General features: G+C 34.7%; 1 protein-coding gene across 9 annotated transcripts in view; it reads left to right on the forward strand.

Moving 5' to 3' along the window:
• The window catches only part of VPS13B (vacuolar protein sorting 13 homolog B), a 746502-nt gene that overhangs the window by 418020 nt on the left and 311115 nt on the right, over nucleotides 1-17367 (forward strand). For 7 of the 9 annotated variants that reach the window (XM_025870900.2, XM_073893015.1, XM_073893019.1 and 4 more), the window contains 2 exons: nucleotides 1356-1764; nucleotides 11620-11731. In XM_025870900.2, coding sequence (XP_025726685.1) covers nucleotides 1356-1764; nucleotides 11620-11731 — 521 coding nt within the window. Of the gene's footprint in view, nucleotides 1-1355; nucleotides 1765-11619; nucleotides 11736-17367 lie in introns of those variants that run through there. The other 2 variants (XM_073893021.1, XM_073893022.1) reach the window with 2 other exon arrangements.

The raw sequence follows: 17367 nt of genomic DNA on the forward strand, positions 1-17367 counted from the left end.
CACTCCCTCTGCTTGTGTTTCTTCTCTTGCTGTGTCTCTGTCAAATAAATGAATAAAATCTTAAAAAAAAAAAATTAACAGTGACAGTAGAATAGCATACTCTTTTCCTCCCGCTGTGTCACTGAATAACAGGCAGCAACATGAGAGGAAGGGAATGGAAGCGAAAGAGCTTCCCTAGTGCTGGCATGACATAGGTCCCAACACATTGCCGCTTTGCCACTCTCACTTTTTTCTTGGTTGTTCTTCCTTCTCAGGTTACTTCCTCTCTTGACATCACACATTGGACCCTAGTAACCTAAAAAGTTTATCAGGCCCTGGGAAGAGAGGTTGGAAATGTGGAGTATAACAACTTAACTTTAATTTTATGTTGAGTAATTTACAAAATACGATTTTATGTATATTTATTGGTTTGGGAAAACTTGCAAGAGCTGTCCTTTTCATACGTTGACAAATACAAAGTATGCATTTTACTTCACTCTTAAAAGTATGCTGTTTTACTATAATTTGTTTATAGTGTGTCATCTGAATATAAGTTAAGCGGACAAGTTTTGTCAGAAATATTGTTTTAATGATATAATTTTTACTCAAATGTGTGCATATTAATATAACATTAGACCCAAGGAATATGAGTTTGAGTTGTAAGAGAGTTGATAGTTAGGTTTTATAAACAATATGATAGCCAGTGAAAATAAGCAGGTTCTAAAAGACAGATGTTTTATTTTTGTGTTATGTTACTGTTTCCAGTAAACATGCATGAAATGGTTGGTTTAGTTATCAAAGCATGGTATCAATGAGGCTCTTTTTATGGGCTCAGTCATCGTATAAATTAGCCACATTATCTAAGGAAAAACTCTGTTCTCATGAGTGTTAGGTCAAGGGAAGTCAATCATCTTTTCTATTCAGGTTGTTGATTACAAGTGGAAATACATAACATGGTTATGGTTATTTCAGTTTTATCTGCATAAACAACCTCTCTGTGACCCATGTTAGAACAGCATATTGGTACTTTCAATGAAGAATTATTAAGAACGAAAAGATAAAATCCAGGGATGACTTGTTCCAAATTCTGAAAGTTACAGAAAATTTAGAAATCATGGACCCAGACACAACAAAGTTTAATTGCCTCTCAAGATCTAGAACTAGAACTCAGGATTCCTGATTTCCTGATTTTCATTTGAGTCATTCTAAGTCTTAGATGGTTTTCCCCATCCTTGGAATTGATCAGTAATGTGCTCATCAAGGGTCATAGACGTAATAAAAGATTATAATACCAACTGAGATTATTTTCTGCTTCCAAATAGTTTTTTTTCTTTTTTTAATGAAGTGTGTATTGTGATTTCCTTTTTCTGGAACAGACAACAGCAAAACTTCTAGATGGCTCTCATCAGCAGCATGGATTTCTCTCTTTGACATACACAAAAGCTGTAACAAAAAATGTCCGCCACAAGTTAACATCAAGAAATGAGCGAAGAAGTTTTCATAAGTTATCTGAAGGTTTAACGGATGGTTCCCCTCATTTTCTTCATGAAATTCTTCTTTCAGCCCAAGCTTTTGATATTGTCCTTTGCTTTCCTTTGCTTAATGCCATTGCAAGTATATTTCAAGCAAAACTACCAAGGACCCAAAAAGAGAAAAGAAAATCTCCTGGTCAGCCCATGAGGAGCCATACATTGACTTCACGCAGTTTACCTTTGATTTATATCAACACAAGCGTAATCAGAATTTTTTTTCCAAAAACAGAAGAAATGCAGCCAAGTATTGAAGGTATTGTCTTCAGATTTTTTTTTGGTCTAATTTTACATAACTTCCATTTGGGGGCTTTAGTTTCCTATTTTTTTTAATATAGTGGTTGTATTTTGCACTTGGGTGTGTTTTAGAAAAAGTAAATATGTTACAGTCATTCTACAACTAAATCTTCAGGAGATATGTCAGAATACTGGGTATGTTTCTGACTCAATTAGTTACAGAATAAGAAATGATTTTTTTCGTCGGGGCTTTTGCTAGTAAAGCTTATGCTTACTGTCATTTGTTTTATTAAACTCAAATGTTAAGTTCCATATACCTAAGGTAACCAGAAATTAGTTTTTAAAAAAATAACCAACACTCCAAGGCTCCTGTGGCTTTTTCCAGGCTTCTTGGTGCAGATTATTTTAGGTTTTAAAATAAAGTGAATTTAGGGGCGCCTAAATAGGTAGCTCAGTTGGTTAAGTGTCTGCCTTCGGCTCAGGTCATCATCCCAGGGTCCTGGGATCGAGCCCCACATCGGGCTCCCTGCTCAGCGGGAAGCCTGCTTCTCCCTCTCCCGCTCCCCCTGCTTGTGTTCCCTCTCCCTCTGTCAAGTAAATAAATAAAATCTTTAAAAAAACAAAATAAAATAAAATAAAGTGAATTTATAATCCCATTGCCTCCACACATGAGAGTCACTTTTAAATTTTTAGTTTCCCCCGTGCTATAAAACAGTGAAGAACTTTAAGGATTTTGAGTGAAATTAGAGTACTGTGGTTCACACGGTATGAACTTCAGAGTTACAGAGACCTGAGCTCAAATCCCAGCTTTACTAGTTATGAAGTATAAAATCTTGAGCAAGTTAATCTGAGTCCTATGTATAAAATGGTATTAGTGGTATTTAACTTGATAGGCCTTCCTGATAGCTTACTTTCCAGTGACGACTGCATTGAGACTATGTGAATAGTGCCACTTGCTTAGTAAGCTCTCAATAAATGAGAGTTGAATCAGGAGGAGGCGTGCCCTTTCTTTCAAAGTAGAATATTTGGAAGTCCCACATTTCGCTCCTCTTTATACTTCATTGGCCAAAACTTAGTCATATGGTTATGCCCCAGTGTGAGAGAGCCTGAGAAACAGTATTTCCCTAGGTGGTAGGGTACCTTGCTCATAAATTAAGGCCCTGTGAATTTGAGAAAGAAGAGAGAATGCTATCAGAGGGATAAGTAATAACTTCTGCCACGTGAGAACAGTAGAGCTTTTTTTCCCTTTTAGTCCTGATGTGGAGGAGGAAGAGCTTGAATGATCAGGGATGGTAAATAAAAAAAGAAAGGCACCAAGTTCCATTCTCTTTCTTCTTGGAGTCTAGTCTATCTCTTGTTCTGTCTGCAAACACATAGGGAAGATTATTCTGCCTAACATTATAAATAATTCAGTTTTGCTCAAAGTAATGGTCCTTCTAAAAATTTTTTTTTCTATTAATAAAAAATATATTTGTAGAGCTTTATAGTTCTTAATTACAAAGATGTCTAGAGGTAAATTCAGCATATTATACTTAATGGATTTTTAATACAAGCTAGTTCCTATTTCCCTTCTGGTTTTTGCTAAGAGCTATCATAAAGTTAATTACTTTGAGATAAATTAGTACTCTCTGCATCACTGTATTCTGATAGCACTATACAGTTGTTCTCGTTTATTCAGATAGTTTGTAGAAACACATGAATGGTAAAGAATAAAGTTAGTCTTCACTGAGCAATTACAAGGGATCTGAGAGGAAACTGCTAACCAGAAAAGCTGCATATTCATTGCAGAGACACTGACCTTTATGCTTTTTCCTTGTTATTATCCTTTATTATGTGAGTATCTAATGAATGTTTAGATAATGTAATTTATATTAAAGTTACATAGGTTTAAGAAAAACCTATATTTTTTTATTTATTTTTATTTAATTTAATTATGTTAGTCACCATACAGTCTTAGAGGGAGCATTTTAAAAGATTTATTTATTTGAGGGAGAGAGAATGCACGCACCTGCAGGGGAAGGGGCAGAGGGAGAAGGAGAGAAAATCTTAAGCAGTCTCCCCGCTGAGCGCAGAGCCTGACTCAGGACTCCATCCCAGGACCCTGAGAATATGACCTGAGCCAAAACCAAGAGTCTGACACTTAATCAAATGAGCTACCCAGGTGCCCCAAAAAGAAACCTATATTTTTAAACAATTTAGCTCTCTGAGAACTAGTTTCAGTGTCACAATAACATTTTCTCATAACCACACAATCAGAGAACAGACATAAAAGGTCAGGGAGATTTTCAAGCCATCTTTTGGACTTTTCAGCTGAAAGTAAGGGGAAAACACTATGGAAGCAGTAGTTTGGAAACATGATTATTTTGGTAAAAGTTTGAAGTAGTCCATTACCTTTCAAAAATATCATTATATGACAGTATCTATAACTTTTTCCATTAAGATAAAATGGCAGAAAATTTGTATCTAGATAAAAATAAGAGTAAAGTCTTATATCTATATTATAAAAAGTTCTAAATTTTTTTAACAATTGAGGATATTGTTTTCTACAGATATCTCTCTGGTAAGTAAAAAAGCATTTATTTTCCTAATCAGAGTGAGTTTCTGTAATTTCACTTAAGATATGTGAGTAAGCTTTTGTGATTTCCTGAAAATTCTTTGTAGTGTATATTTTATATTTCCATAATTTTCTAATTATTTTCATTTGAATGTAAACAGTTGGTAAGGCCAAAACTTCATTGAGACCTAAGAAAAAAAGTTTTATAGGAGATGAAAAGTTAGGATGAGGTGGAGAGAAGTACAGAAAGAGGGCTGTATGAAAAAATTGGGAAAGGTCATGCAGACAAATCAGGAAGCAAAGCAACCTATCTGACTTCGTAATGCTTTAGTACTGATATAGACGTGTTCAGGAATTACAAATGACCTTCAAATTATAGGACTAAACTGGTCTCTAAGTAGTAATTGCATGTTAACTGATCCTGAATTGAATCCTTTTTCCTCTAATATCCCTAATGCTATTTTAATTTAAGGTTTCACACCTTAAATTTCACATCTAAAATATCAATAGTGATCACAAATACAAAGAAAATAAACATAGTGTATATGCTTCATCTCCCACTTAAATTTTGAAATTGGGCCTAGAATATAAAGCAGCATCAGTATGTTGCTTTTTCAAGACATGCCAGTATGGCTAAGACTTTTTAAATAGATGTTCAGTAGTGTTTATACTGGTAAATCGCCCAGAATCAGACATAGCTGTTTCTCAGTGTGCACATTTGATCTGCATTCAACTTTTGCTTATTCATCGTAAAATATTATCTGTTTGATGTTCTGAATGATTTGGGATGTCTTTGACTGGTACTTGTTAATACAGGGGGGCATTTTCACAGTGAATTTTTCTTTCATTTCAGTTTAGATGTTCATTCTAGGGCTTCTTTGAATAAAATTTTTGTAACAATACATGTGAGAGAAATTTACATGACAAACTAATTTTCACCATCCACGTCAGTGTCATGCCCTTAGGTGGTCATCACTAGGAGGATCTTATTTATAATGTTAAATGTGTCTTCTTAAGACAGATGTTACCTGTAAAATGTAAATTGCTTGATCATTGAATTAGAAGTCTTTTTTTTTTTCATTTTTTTCTATTGTGGTAAAATACATATAACAAAATTTTTTCCATTTGTTATTATTCAGGGGTACCTTAATGGAATAAATTACATGGACAGTGTTTTACAACCATAACCACAATTTCCAAAATGTTTTCATCATCACAAATAAACTCTGTTCCCATTAAGCAGTAACTCTCCCAGCCCTTGATAACCCCTAATTTACCTTCTGTCTCTATGAATTTGCCTATTCTGGATATTTCATGTAAGTGGAATCATGAATATTTGGCTTGTTTCACTTAGCATGATGTTTTTAAGGTCCATCCATATTGTAGCATGTATCAGAACTTCATCTTTATGGCTGGATAATATTTCATTTAATGGATGTACCACATTTTGTTAACTTCTATCTGTCAGACACTTGGGTTGTTTCCAGCGTTGAGTTGGCTATTATGAGTAATGCTGCCATGAACACTAGCATACAGGTGTCTGTTGGAGCCCATTTTCACTTCTTGTGTATATGTACCTAGGAATGGAATTGCTGGGTCATATGGTAATTCTGTATTAGAATTCTTTGTTTTTGAGGAACCTGCAGTCTATTTGGACACCTTTTTGACAAAGGCAGGATTTGTGGATTTTCTGAACAACGCTTAATGTGCAAGCATACTTCGGCCAATAAGAGGGCTCATTCTTAGTAAGGATGGGAGCATGGTTACACTGAGCACCTGAGCACCCCTGCAATGAGACAGAGGTCAGAAGTTCAGTAGTGAACTCTAGCTTCGTTTTTCTTTCCTACACACCAATGGTTTATTGAAGCAGGTTCTGTGCTTCACTGATTTGTATACATGTCAGAAGGAATAAAAACCTGGCTCTTTGAAAAAATGGAGAGAAAAAACGCTTTATTTCTTGATTTTCTTTTGCGTTTTTGTCTTGTTTGTTGTTTTTTGGCTTCCTGTGTTAAATTAAAAGTTTTAAATTTCCCATTCAGCTGCTGTGACTAGAAAAATCCCCAATTGATTGTAATTGCAAAAATCTTTCCAGACTTTTTTCTTATTTTTAAAGTTGTTTCTCTCTTTTTGGTGGTGGTTGTGGTGGGATTTTTAAGGTATAATTTCAAAATTCAGATGCCTAAGTACTTCCTAAGCAGGTAACCTAAATAAAAGCATACAGAAAAGGGTGCCTATTGTTATGACCATTTTGGAAAATATAGTCTGCCATGTTTCTCTGTGAACTTGTGGTTAATTTTAATCTTTTGCTTATATAAACTTTTTGCAGTAAACACCTTTTTAGTGGCATTTTTTTCATGACTTGGGTGAGAATGTATATAAATAAATTTCTAGCAAAAGGATTACTAGATCAAAGGGCATGTACCTTTAAACTGTTAAGGGATGTCAAATGTCAAATTGCCCTTCTAAGTAGCTGCACCAGTTTTCTGTTTCCTTTCTCTCATCCTAACAGAGTTTTTGGGGTTTTGTCAGGTTCATTAATGAAAAGTACACTCTTTTTCTAAGTTGTTACTCGTCTTTTCCTTATCACTTAATAAGAGCTCTTTGTGTATTAAGTCTTTTTTCCGGCCTACATTGTATTGCATACATTTTTTTTCTTTTTTTCTTTCCTCTGCCTAGATGTGTGTCTATGTGTATATATAGTTGACCCTTGAACAATGCAGAGGTTAGGGGCACTATCCCTCCCACCCCCACAGTTGAAAATCCATGTATAACTTTTGACTCCCCAAAACTGTGGACTCCCCAAAAACTTAACTACTAACTGCTTAGGTGGGAAGCCTTACCAATAACATAAACATTTAACACATATTTTGTACATTGTATGTATTACATGCGGTATTATAAGAATACCTAACTTTTCCTTGACTGTTTCAGTATTTCTAGGCTGCACAATTTGTCTTTGTTTGAAATTGTTGCATATCTCCAAATTTTTTCCAGGATATTTAAAAAAAAAAATACATAGAAATGGACCCACACAGTCCAAACCCATGTTGTTCAAGGGTCAGTTGCACTTAAATCTCCATCTATACTATCTCTGAGAAGTAGTGAATTTCCAGAATATGTGCCTTTCTATAAAACACAGTTCTAAAAATGCATGCCAAAAATTCAAAGATTTTGGCACATTCTATTAGATTTTTTTGACACTTTATCTTTCATTGTTGCTACTCTTAATTCGAATGATAATTCACCCATGAAAAATTTTTCAATGCAGTAAAATGCATATAACGTAAAATTCACCATTTTTAGTCATTTTGAAGGATAGACAAATTTTTAAATGTATATTTTATTTGGAAGATTGAATGTTTTCATTTAATGCATTTTAAAAGATAATAATGTGACTAAGGAAAACATGATTGAAGCAGCAATTTCATTAGAAATAAATATAATTATGGGGTGGCTGGGTGATAGACATTGGGGAGGGTATGTGCTATGGTGAGCGCTGTGAATTGTGCAAGACTGTTGAATCACAGATCTGTACTTCTGAAACAAATAACGCAACATATTTTAAGAAAAAAGAAAAAGAAGAAGATAACAGGAGAGGAAGAAAAGGGGAGTATGTCAGAGGGGGAGACGAACCATGAGAGATGATGGACTCTGAAAAACAAACTGAGGGTTCTAGAGGGGAGGGGGGTAGGGGGATGGGTTAGCCTGGTGATGGGTATTGAGGAGGGCACGTTTTGCATGGAGCACTGGGTGTTATGAACAAACAATGAATCATGGAACACTGCACCAAAAACTAATGATGTAATATATGGTGATTAACATAACAATAAAAAATTAAAATACAAAAAAAAAAGAAAGAAATATAATTACTTACATGACACCAGTAAAATCTAGTAAGAGTCAAGAGGGTAGTATTCATTTTACTCCAGAAAGATGTTAAAAAGTTTGCTTGAGTTATATCTGTATCAGATTAAAGCATATGTGTAAATTATGTTTTAATGAGTATGATTGCATAACTAAATATTGCCAAATCTGTACTTCTCAGCAGAAACTGTATTATAAGCAATATCTCCAAGCAATTTGTGCCTGTAAATTGGAGTTAATTGGCAAAATAGATGCAACTGTATTTCCCAGTAGTAAACATGACGGTCACAAGGTTTTTTTGAACCTTCTTTCTGTCTTCAACCGCAAATACGGCAATAACTATTAAAACCTTTTGTTAATAGCTTTGTGTAGGGTTGTCACTATAGTTAGGGCTTTTTAAAAGTATAACGTTGCACAGTGGCAAGTTCAAATACTCTTGAGCCTTTAGATGTTTTACTGTGTCAAGTTTATACTGAGAACCTTAAAAGAAAGCTGAAGTCTCCAAAACACTTTTATTTCTTGTTGGATTTAAGAAAACTAATTTATAAGCAACAGTCTTATGTTATCTGACAATTGCAGGGAAATTCTGCTCTTTATTTAATCTTTTGGTTACTTAAGCTCATAACTTCAGAGTTGTTCATAACGTTTTGATTTTCAATACAGTCTTGCCCCAAGAAAAGATAAAATCTTTCAGACTTATATTTCACATTACATTAAATGTAAAAGTTTCTAGTAGTTCATGTGTAAAATCAGTTAATAATAAAAATATATTTAACATTCTAGTATTTTATTTAAACAAATGATACTGAAAGTCTGGTTTTCAACTTGAATATTGTTTGCATTATGTGCAAACATTATCAGGATCCTGAATCTACAGGTGTTTGACTTCCAGTTTAAGCTATTTATTTCAGAATAGTGGACTGTTATTTGGATCTAGTATGAGTCTTCTAGAGTAAGTAGTTCCGCATGAGCCTAAATTTTAAAAAATACAGTTCAAGCAAAGAATGAAGGCATTCATTTTCATGTTGAAAATGCATCTAGAGGGAACATTTCCTCATATGGTCCAACTATTGAATGCAGGTGAAATAAACCAAAAAAGGGGAAGCTTATTTTTTTCCAATTATAAAGTAACTAAAGAACTGAATAAAGGCATTTTTTTGTATAAATACTTATTTTTATTATTTTTTTCTTATCTCTCAGAGGTAGATTTTGATAAGCTAGATACTTTCTGTAATAAGATTATTTAGTTTGTGAATGATCTGCATTAAGTGCTTTTTTTTTATTATTATAACTTTATAGTCAGTATAATCTAGTGAGAACACTTTTGGCTCTAACAGAAACAGAATTCTGTTCTTGGATCTGGCTTTGTATATAACACCAAGTACGTCATTTTTCTTCCATATGTACCTCATTTACTGCAGTGTTTCTATTACATTTCAGGCTTTCATATGGTGGGTCGTATCTGCAGCCTGGGAGAACAGTTAGCAAGTACACTAATTGCACTTTTGTGGTATGGTCTATTCTCCGGGCCTACTATTTATTGATTTAATTGATGCCTGCTGCTTAATCAGAGGTTTTACCCGCATGGAACTATTTGATAAGCTTGGCATAAAATGCAAGATCTGTGAAACGTAAACAGTGTTCATAGACTAAGGACCTATAATCAAGCCAGACCTCTAGTCATTTGAAAATAGTACAGCTGCATGAGAAGTAGTTTTCTATTTGATTTTTTTTGCTGTGGACATTTAAGAGTACTATCTTTATTGTAGCATCCCCCTGCTAATATTTATTTTGATAGCTCCCCCCTTTTTTTCCCTTTTTCTGTCCTTCTTACCCCCACCTCCCAGCTGTTTTGCCACTCCCTTTGTGTACATCTTCTGGTTCCTTCTTTTCCTCACTGAATATCTTTCTTCTAACTTTTTCTGATGTTCTTGATTCTGACTTTCTTTTTTAGACTAATCTAAGTCAGACCATACTGAGTGTACTGCTGAAGCAGCTGGAAATAATCTCTTAGCTTTTGCATTCTTTGGGCACCACAGTTTGCGAAATATGGATTGTATGCCTTTGTAGGCGTGTTCTGTTCAGGATATTCCTGAGGTCTTGCAGCCAGTCCTTTTCTGTTCCATTTGTGGCAGATGATAGTTTCTTGAGAGAAATTATGAGTTTTAGTACATGTTTTCTTCCAAACCCAGAAAGTTGTATGTTGTTAGCAATTTTAAACAGTTTTTTAAACAGCTACTACAGTGAGATCATCTGGTAGAGAAAAAGGAGTAGAATTTAATATAAATTAATGCTGCAGTGAAGGACCCCTTTCCATTTCGAATAGTCCTTAGAAAAGACATTGGATTGGCCAGTGATTTATAGAAAAATTGTTGAACTTTATAAGATAAGAACATGGTAAAATATTGCTTTATTCAGTACAAAGGATCAGAATCGATTTATATATATATATACATATATATATTAATTTTTTATTGTTTTTGAGATTATTTACCTTAGTGATAGATTCCATTAAGAGGTAGGACTTTTACATAGGTGTGAAATTACTACTTCTCAATTTCACAGTAGAAATTATTAAACTTAAAAAGCGCCTAGAATAGCAAGTTGAAATGTCCTTGTATAATAAACAGTCCTTGGTTTTTTCTTTCTTCACCATTGTAGCCATTATGTTTCCTTTGGGTCTTAGGACGTGTTAATAGCTTAAAGTGCTGTTACTGTGTGTGTGTGTGTGTGTGTGTGTGTGTGTGTGTGTGTGTGTGTATTGTATTTAATTATTATTTATCATGTAAATTTAAATGGCTTTGAGAATCTGTTCCTGACTTTGTGGTGATCTTCAATATATTTGTAGACAGTAATATATTTGTACACAGCAATGCAGTGGTAAAAATCCTAGGGCTGACGATCACTTGGGAGAAAGAGGTAGTAGTCTAAGACTATGAAATTTGATAAATATATTACTTCAGCACTACTTATATGTATTTAACATCATATGTTTTAATGTTGGGGTGGAGTTGGTTCTTTTTTAATTGCCATTTTAATCGTGTATAAGAGAAAACTACTTAGGGCGCCTGGGTGGCTCAGATGGTTAAGCGTCTGCCTTCGGCTCAGGTCATGATCCTGGAGTCCTGGGATCGAGTCCCGCAACAGGCTCCCTGCTCCTTGGGAGCCTGCTTCTCCCTCTGCCTCTCTCTCTCTCTCTCTCTCTCTGTCTCTCATGAATAAATAAATAAAATCTTTAAAAAAAAGAGAGAGAGAGAAAACTACTTAATGGGATGTAAAGGAAATAGTTTTAAAAAGCATCAAATATTTTTATTTTTAATGTAATGTTTTCCTTGTCCTCCTTTATTGGTTTTTATCTTAATGTGTCTCTACCCCATTATTCAAAGATTTCTCCTTATGCATGAAGTTACACACAGACCCACTGTATACTTCATGAGTCTATTTCTCTTGTTACAGTTAATCAGGCAGCAAAAGAAGACACCATGGTTTTGAAGATTGGCTCTGTTGCTATGGCTCCCCAAGCTGACAATCCCCTTGGCAGATCTGTCCTCAGGAAAGATATTTACCAGTAAGTTTATTTTCTTACGTTCAATCTTGCAACAATTTCATCCTGCAAAGAAGTACACTGATCAATAAAACTTGCTTAGTGTGGCCTGCAGAAATACTTTTCATTTGGAATCTTTTGATATTTAAAACCAGGTTTTTCTGATTTTCTTCAGTTGTGGGTTTTTAAATTCATTCAGACAAATCAAGTATTTCTGTGAAGTGTTGATGAATAACAGAATGTAAGCACCGAGTCACCATAAAGCTGAAGAAGCGCAGTTTGGAAAAGTTTAGCAGGCTTTAAATTTGACCAAATCTCCAATCACACAGGAAAAAGAGGTTCTCTCCAGAACTACCACATCCTACTGTAGTCATGTTGTATCAAATTGAAGCATTTTCTTAATTTAGCTATAAGCCATTATTTGAAATGTAGGACTGTGGATGTCATATGGATCAAAGCTGTAAAGAAAAGCAAACTTCTAAGGAGAAATTTCACAGTAAACACTTTCTGTGAAAATGCCATGCTCTGGATTTTGTCACTGAGTATTTGCAAACCACACCAAGCATCTATGGACAACTAAACTGGTGAACATATGTAATCAACATGATAAAAATAATACATCATTCGTACTGAACTTGGCACTGCTGCCAGACATAAAAGTACAGTTGCAAATCGTACCAAGTGAGAAAAATCACAGAAATACAGATGTACGAGTGTGTCTTATTCATCCTGCTGGTCTGCTTCTCAGATGAGGTAGTGTCACTCTTTGAAAATAAATTCCTACTGTTCACCAATAAATGTTACTGCTAGGAGAGGTTCTGAGTTTTGTAATGCACTTACCACCTAGAGGTTGCCAGCAATCTTTAAGAGGGGAGCTATGGATTTTATTTTCTCAAATTTTTCTCTTATTTGAGTTGATAGGTTTTTCCTTTGAATTATGTATCAGGTTCTCTTTCTTGTATTATTTTTGTTGGTAGCTTATAGTATTCATCCCTTAAGTAAGGTTTCTGGGGGCTTTTTGTTTTTGTTTCTGTTTTGTTTTGTTTTTGCTAGCTTATGTAGAATCTCAGGATGCAGGAACTGAAGAAGGCCTTAGGAATTTTTGAATCCCGCTGCCTTACTTTATACATTAGGAAACTGAGGATCCAAAAGAATAGTCGTCTCTAGTCAAGTAATGATAGAGGCAAGACCACAACTCCTACCATTTTACTCTCTCAGGCGCTAGAGAAAAGGATTGCAGTAGAATTCTTTCTGGATAAAAATAATTTTCTAACATTTGAAAATTCTTTCAGGTGTATTTGTCTTTTCTACTTCATTTGTCTACCACTTCAGAAGTCAGTGGTCCTCAAAGAGGGTCCTGCTTTACTTTTGGTGAAAGAAATATGTTTTATATTAAAAGATCCTATCACCATCAATAAAGTAAACCCCTGAGAAACTTCCTTTCCTCCTCTACCCTCTCCACTTGCTGGCTCCTCAGCGGTCATTTGTGGGGATGTGGCTCTCCTCTGCTTGTTTGTCACTGCTTTCGTCCCATTGTCCTTGAACCGTTTCTTCTCAGTCACTCTCCTTTATTTTCCATGTTTTCTTCATACCTAATTTTTCCTTCCCTTTCTGTATCTTTAGTATTTACCTCTTCTTTTTCTATATTTCTTTCCTTTTCTTACTTTCTACCTTCTTTTCCTATCTAATTTCCTTCCCTGTTTCACTACTGAATGATTTTGTAGAATGTGGAAATATAACACTAAAAAGTAAACTAAGTGTAAATAAAAGCATATTACCTCTTTAGATCTTCAGTGCCTCACATCCTGACTCACGTAAAATATATAAAAAATATGTACCAATTACATACAAAGTACAGAAAAGGTACTTTATAGAATAAATTTCCCCCCATTTTTTTTTTTGGTAATTGACAAACCAAGGTGCACAGAATTTTTACATGTTTTGCCAGAAAACATATACTTAACTAATGGCAGAGCATTTCAGAATCGATTTTTTAATGAATTCCTTTCAGAACTATTTTTAAATTTGTATTTCTATCATTTAGTCCCCCCTCCCTCAATTTGGTCATTGCACTCTCCTCCCTTTCCATATGTTTTTACTTCCTCCTTGTTTTAATCTGCTCTTTGTGTTTTTTCTTTTTGTCTTGGTTTTTCTAACTTCTTCAGCCTGATGAATGGCATCTATTAAAAAAAAATGATAGCTAACATAGTTGATGGTGAAACACTGGATGCTTTCCCCCTAAGATCAGGATATCTGCTCTCACTGCATCTATTTAGCATTACACTAGAGGTTCTAGCTAGGGTAGTTAAGCAAGAAAAATGAAATAGAAGGCACCCAGATTGTAAGGAAGAAATAAAACTCTTTTTTGTAGATGATGTGGTCTTACATATAGAAAATCCTAAGGAATCCACTGAAAAACTGTTGGGCAGCTAAGTTCAGTAAGCTTGTAGGACACAAAATCAAAACATGAAAAATCAGCTCCCATTAACACTAGGCAGTGAACTATCTAAAAGTAAAATTAAAATAATTCCTTTTATAATCTCATCAGAAAATTAAATACTTATGAATAAATTTACCAAAAGAAGCACAAAACTTACACTTTGATTTTTTTATATAATTTTTTATTATGTTATGTTAATCACCATACATTACATCATTAGTTTTTGATGTAGTGTCCCATGATTCATTGTTTGCATATAACACCCAGTGCTCCATTCAGTACGTGCCCTCTTTAATACCCCTCACCAGGCTAACCCATCCCCCCCACCCCCCTCCCCTCTAGAACTTACTTTGAAAACTATAAAACATGGTTGAAAGAAATTAAAGAAGATCTAAATACATGAAATTATATCCCATGTACATAGATCAGAAGACTTACTAATGGTAGATGACAGTACTCCTTCAAAAAAAATAGCATTCAGTGTAATCCACATCAAAATTTCAGCTAACTTCTTTGCAGAAATTGACAGGCTGATCCTAAAATTCACATGGAAATTGTCCATACGAAAATTCAAGGGACCCAGAATAGCCAAAACAGTATTAGAAAGGAAAAACAAAGTTGGAAGGCTTACACATCTACTTTCTAAACTTATGATGAAACAATAGAAATCAAGACAATAAAGTACTAGCATGAGGATAGATATATGTCAATTAATAGAATTGAGATTCTACAAATAAACCCTCACATTTACTATCCATCGGTTTTTGATAAAGAAGCCAAGATAATTCAATGGTAAAGAATAGTCTTTTCAACATATGGTGTTCAGACTATCTGATATTCAAATGAGCTTGGACATTTACCTTACACCATCACAAAATTTAACTCAACATGGATTAGAGACTTAATAGCCAAAAGTGGAAAACATCCGAAGGTTCATCAGCTGACAAATGGCTAAGCAAAATGTGGCATAGCCATACAAGAGTATTAGTCTGCAGAGAGAGAAATAAAGTGTATGTTATAACACGGATCAACCTTGGAGACATGCAAAGTGAAGGAAACCAGACACCAAAAAGCCACATATTATATGATTCCACTTATATGAAATGACCAGAATGGACAAATCCATTAAGACAGTAGAAGAGTGATTGCTAAGACAGGAGAGAAAAATGACTACTAATGGGTATAGGATTTCTCTTTGGAGTGATACTAATTGTCTGGAATTAGATAGCGTGATGTACAATGATTTGTACAGTGAGTACAAGAGAATATACAAAAAAACTGAACCATACATCTCAAAAGGATAAATTTTATGGGATATAAATTATATCACAATAAAGCTGATTTTTTTAAAATCCAAGATTGATATCACAAAGAGGTCCAGAGGTGTTAAATTCCTGGGAGAGAAATGCCCTTCCTAGGTGCATGGAGACTGGATGCTCCTTTCACCTTTGCAATTATTTGCCTTATCTGGCTATAAGCAGAGGGATTTTGTTGTAGAAAGGAGGAAACCAAGGGACACTTATCAGTCATATGGGCTAGAGTGACATGTTGGAATCTGGAGGAACCCCAAACACACAGTAATCCACAGTGCTTGTTTTGAGTGTTGGGTGGGGAGAGGGAGCTGGTAAGAAGAAACTGAGTTTCTCAAAGTTTCACATTCCTTAAAGGATAAAGCCATGTTAGAAGTGCACTATTCAATACAGTAGTCACTATGTTTGGCTCTTCTGCTTTTGAAATGTGGCCAGTCCAAACTGAGATGTTCTATGAATATAAAATATATACAAGATTTTGAAGAACTAAGAAAATAAAATATCTCATTAATAATCTTTATTGATTTTATATAATGGTGACAATATTTTTGATATATTGAGTTAAATTCATTATTACAACTATTTTCCACTGTTTTTTTAAACCTTTTTCAGTGTGACTACTAAGAAATTTTAATTTACATAGGTGGCTCCCAGTTGTGGTTTGCATTATAGTTCTGTCAAATAATATAATTCTATTGGGAGAAGCCTGCAACAACTATAGGACAAGTCTTGCCCTTGGGACCTTTGAAACCAGAGGTGAACTGCATTTAACTAAAGTTGCAGACCAACCACAGCCTAGCTCAGTTAATGATTGAGTAGAAATTATCCCCTGCTTACCCATTCTGCCTGGCAGGAAAAAGTGTTCCTTCTCTGGGAGAAATAACATTAACTTGTTGTAGTCTTTTTATACATGATGTCTAATATATAATCAAAAGTTATAAGATAACAAACAAGCAAAAAAATTAGACCCGTTGTCAGGAGAAAATTTAGCTAGTAGTAAGAGACCTACAGATGACTGAGATGTTGAGATTAGTACACAGGAGTTTGAAATAACTGGTATTAGTACTTTAGAGAAAAATGTTGAAAAGATGGAGATTTCCTAGAAATGTCTATTTAAAATTCTAAAACTGAATACCAATATCTGAAGTTAAGGACTTGTTGGATAGCTATAACAGCAAATGGACAAAGCAAAAGATAGGATTAGTGAACTTAGACATAGCTAAATAGAAATTACCCAAACTGAAGCACAGAGAGGACGACAAAGGAATAGAAAAAAAAGGAAGAAGAAAGAGAACAAACTGAAAAACGTGTGAGTTACTGTCAAATGGTCTAATGTATGTGTAAGTAGAAGAAAGAATGGAACCAAAGGCATAACTTAAACAGATAACCCTTGAGACTTTTCTAAAATTAACAACAGTCATTAACCAGCAGACCCAAGAAACCCAGTACCCTATCCCCAGTATAAGCAAAATACATGTAAGGAAAACTACATCTAGGCATAATATGGTCAAATTACTGAAAATCAAAGATAAAGAGACTCCTTCCTGATGGACTGAGGGAGAATCAGAGAGAATGTAATACCAACCTCCCCCAACACAGGTTTCAGGGCCTAAGACAGTACTTGGGAGAGAGGAGATGCTTTTATCTTTAATAAGGTTGGATATTTTCACTATTAAAATATGTATGTGTGGGGCGCCTGGGTGGCTCAGTCAGTTAAGCATATGACTCTTGATTTTGGCTCAGGTCATGATCTCAGGGTCATGAGATCGAGCCCCGTATCAGGCTCTCCCTGTATCTCTGCCTGCTTGGGATGCTCCCGCTCCCTCTCCCTCTCCCTCTGCCCCCTGCCATTTGTCCTCTCACTTAAAAAAAATTATAGATAGATCAATAGATAGATAGATAAATTATGT

The sequence above is a fragment of the Callorhinus ursinus genome, unplaced genomic scaffold, assembly GCF_003265705.2.
Source record: "Callorhinus ursinus isolate GAN/ISIS: 27379988/994484 unplaced genomic scaffold, GSC_fseal_2.0 scaffold5, whole genome shotgun sequence".
In the NCBI taxonomy this organism is placed as follows: Eukaryota; Metazoa; Chordata; class Mammalia; order Carnivora; family Otariidae; genus Callorhinus; species Callorhinus ursinus.